Consider the following 3,558-nt stretch of genomic DNA (forward strand, 5'->3'; position numbering starts at 1 on the left):
CTCTATGGAGCAGAAAGTTGGTTTTCCTCTCAATTACAGGCTTCTGTGCCAAATATGTAAATCTGTGGGATTCCACAGTCATTTGTCTACAACAAGGACAAGATTAGCTACTTCTACATCCAGAAATTATGCATGAAGAGTGAAGATTGTGGCAAAAGACAAATCTTTTTTTCACAAGAATCTCAAGATGCTCTTCACTCTAGCGGTGACATCACGCACTCTAAACTGCGCAATACACACCCATTATAAAGTCAGAAAAGGACTGAAAAATCCTAAGTTAAATTGCTGCAGTTCAAAAAGTTAAATAGATATCACAAAGCTGAATCATTCTGCAATAGATCAGGGTTTTCTCAACATTTTAAAGTTGAAATGGTGCCTGTAGCTCAAAGTATGAGGAAGTAGAAGGATTTGAAAGTTGAAGAAGTTTAAGAGGATTTGAAAATATTCTCCATAGACATCCCATTCAAAAAAAAGTTGCAAAAAGCTTAATAATTCAAAATGTTTAAAGGTTAGAAATATTAAAAGTCATTGCAGCCATTTTAGCAAATGGCTGCAATGAAACAAAGAATGAAAAATTTAAAGGGGTCTGAATACTTTCCGTACCCACTGTGTATATATATATATATATATATATATATATATATATATATATGGCACTAAATAGTGTAAGTTAGATATTATTGTAATGTTCCGGACCTTTGCACGAGGAGACTTTCTCAATCTGGACCTTTTGGAAATGTACTTGAATACCCCTGGTATAGAAGAACACCCACACAGTTTGTTTTCATGCTAATTGGGCATGGTGAAATGCAAGTATGACACCAACTACATGAGATATGGATTTTCTTACATTGAGGACAAAAGAGGGCAAAAACCTCAGTGTGTTTTGTGCAGCGAGCTTCTGGCACAAGAAAGCATGAAGCCGTCAACACTGAAGCGGCATTTGTCGGATCAATCCGCAGAGGATGAACTGAAAACTATACCTCTGTCAAATGACACTATAAGTAGGCAAATTGAAGACATGTCAGATGACATCAAACAACAGACCACAGCTCGAATTAAGGCCAGTGGTCATTTTGCATTACAAATGGACGAATCCACAGACATAACAAACAAAGCAGTTTTACTCATTTACGTGAAACATGTGTGGGACGGGGACTTACAGGAACAAGTTCTCTGCACAAGAGAGCTCCCTACACTACGACTGCAGAGGACATTTTCAGCTCAGGTTCAAACTGCACCATCTTTACATTAAATACATTTGAGAAGTTGAACATTTGGGCTTGTCATTAAGGGGTGATAGTGGGTCCCACAGCCAGACCAGTTGAGAACCACTGATATAGAAGATGAACAGCGGGGTCAAAAAGAGCACTTCATTTGAAGAAATTATAATAATGCATCACTTAGCATTAATGATGAAAAATAGAGACAGACTGTCGTAAACTCTTATCAGATAGCATTTTTAGCTCCTGGTTTAACTAAAAGATGAAGAAGAAGCAGCTCTGGATTTCATTTGGCCAACACCTGAGACTCTGTTGTTCCTCCAGGCCTCCTCCTCTGAGGAGATGGGTCGCTGGTTGGGGATTTTATTGGCTGAGACCGGCTCCACCACCGACCCTGCCACTCTGCACTACGACTACATCGACGTGGAGACCACCGCCAATGTCATCCAGCTGGCCAAGCAGTCCTTCTGGTGAGGGACACACACATTTCCTCTAGTGATGAAAACACCAACCTGACAAGTACTTTTTGTAATCAGATAGTAAACCTTTTCTTTTTTTTACATTGAGTCATTTTCATTGTGAATGTTGCAGTTGTGTAAAATTTGATGTTGGCGCTGTATATTCAGCCCTTACTGCTGTTGTTGATCCATCTACAGTGTATTTTACAGACATGTGTCAGATTATAGAAGGTGGATTCTTTTGAATGAATCTTGATGTCTTCTCATCACAGTTTCACCAGTAAGCGTGCTGTCTCTCCTAACCCGTACCTGGACAACCCCGTCAATGGCTATGCCTGCCCCACTGGAGTGGCTCTGCACTATGACGATGTCCCCATTAATGGAACGGTAAGAACACAGCTGCTCTGAGGCGATGCACATACACAACGGAAGATAAAGCAAGACATAGCAACAATAGTGGAAAAAATGACTGTGTAGCAATAAATGTGCTACATTAAGCAACATTAACATAAATATGTTATCGTGGGATTAACTGGCATATGTCTGTATAAGTAGTTACCATAGTTAGGATGATTGGTAGCCTCTATTTTAATGTGGTATTTTCATCTCGGATGTTTTTGGTATTGTTTGATTTATCTTGACCAGTATGAATCTTAATGTGACAACAATGTCACATCATTAATGAAACCATTATGTGTTGACATATTTACGTTACGATTATGTACAGGTTAGTGCCAGGTGGTGGAAGTGGTTTGATGACATAAATCAGGGAAAAAGAGCAGAGGTGCTACATCACGCAACAAATGCCACAGTCTTCTTCTATGTAGACGAGTCCCGTCAGGAGCTGATGAAGCTCAGCTCACAGTGACAGTGACATTGCATTTTCGCTTCACAGTAATTAATCAGAGCAGCATGTCGCCATGTTGGGAAAACAGAAAGAGGTTTTATGTGTTGGGGAAAAGTAGAGTTAAAAGGCAGAGACAGTCATAGACGCAGCTGCCAGTCTAACCATCCTTCAGTTTGATAATCACGTGAAAAGTTCAGATTAAAGAAAAGTTAGCACGACCCCTCGAGTCACACTGGCCACATTTAAGGGAAATAATCCAGTTTGAAATATGCAGGAATATTCCTCTGTGGTCCACCACTAGTATGATTTTATTACACGTTATATGACACCTTTAGTCTATATTGCAATGACACTTATTATGGCAAAGTAGTGTAACTAACTTTATCATCTTTCTCTCCTATTATGTACTATGTCTCTCTCCTCTCTTCTCCTCTCCTCTCCTCCCTTTCTGTTTCCGGTGAGCGTGAGTGTGTGACGGTGGATGTGCGAGTGGCGCTGAGTTTGAATTGTTTTCTGTCCCTGATCCCTGATCTCCGGGTCTTTAACTGTGTTTCAACATCTGTTTATGTGCATGTTCAGGTAAGTCTCTTTAACTGTTTTACTGGTTTGTATGTTGAGTGATTGGTGCTTTTGTCGAGGTGTTTTTGGGAGGAATGGCGTCCTCCGAGACGCCACCTCTGTCTCTCCGGCAGGGAGTGAGGATAGTCCCACCGGATAATAGCGTCACCGTAGAGGAGGTTTTGTTGGCTGTCGGTGAGCAGGTAGGACACGATAAACTCTCCTTTGCATCGAGAATGAACAAAGCAGTGGTTGTGTTCCTGAAAGAAGAGCCTCGTGTCTACCAGCTGATTGAGAGCGGTGTGTTCATCAGGGACACATTTGTGCAGGTCTCCTGACAGAGGTCAGCTCCTTAAACGCGGATCACCGTGTCCGGTGACGGACCTACCTACGGCTGACGGACCTGTGATCGAACCTACGGCTGACGGACCTGTGATCGTACCTACGGCTGGCGGACCTGTGATCGTACCTA

The 3,558-nt window shown here is 41.6% G+C and overlaps 1 protein-coding gene across 1 annotated transcript in view; it reads left to right on the forward strand.

The window, feature by feature from the left end:
- LOC116377156 (actin filament-associated protein 1-like) overlaps positions 1 to 3,542 on the forward strand; it is a 15,061-nt gene extending 11,519 nt beyond the window's left edge. Inside the window, exons 2-3 of the mRNA XM_031838726.1 lie at positions 1,548 to 1,693; positions 1,954 to 3,542. Of these exons, the coding sequence (XP_031694586.1) occupies positions 1,566 to 1,693; positions 1,954 to 2,089 (264 nt within the window). The 5' untranslated portion in view covers positions 1,548 to 1,565 and the 3' untranslated portion in view covers positions 2,090 to 3,542. The remainder of the gene's footprint in view (positions 1 to 1,547; positions 1,694 to 1,953) is intronic.
- Positions 3,543 to 3,558: the final 16 nt, after the last annotated feature.

Source organism: Anarrhichthys ocellatus, unplaced genomic scaffold, assembly GCF_004355925.1.
Source record: "Anarrhichthys ocellatus isolate YVR2014 unplaced genomic scaffold, GSC_Weel_1.0 scaffold955, whole genome shotgun sequence".
Classification (NCBI taxonomy): domain Eukaryota; kingdom Metazoa; phylum Chordata; class Actinopteri; order Perciformes; family Anarhichadidae; genus Anarrhichthys; species Anarrhichthys ocellatus.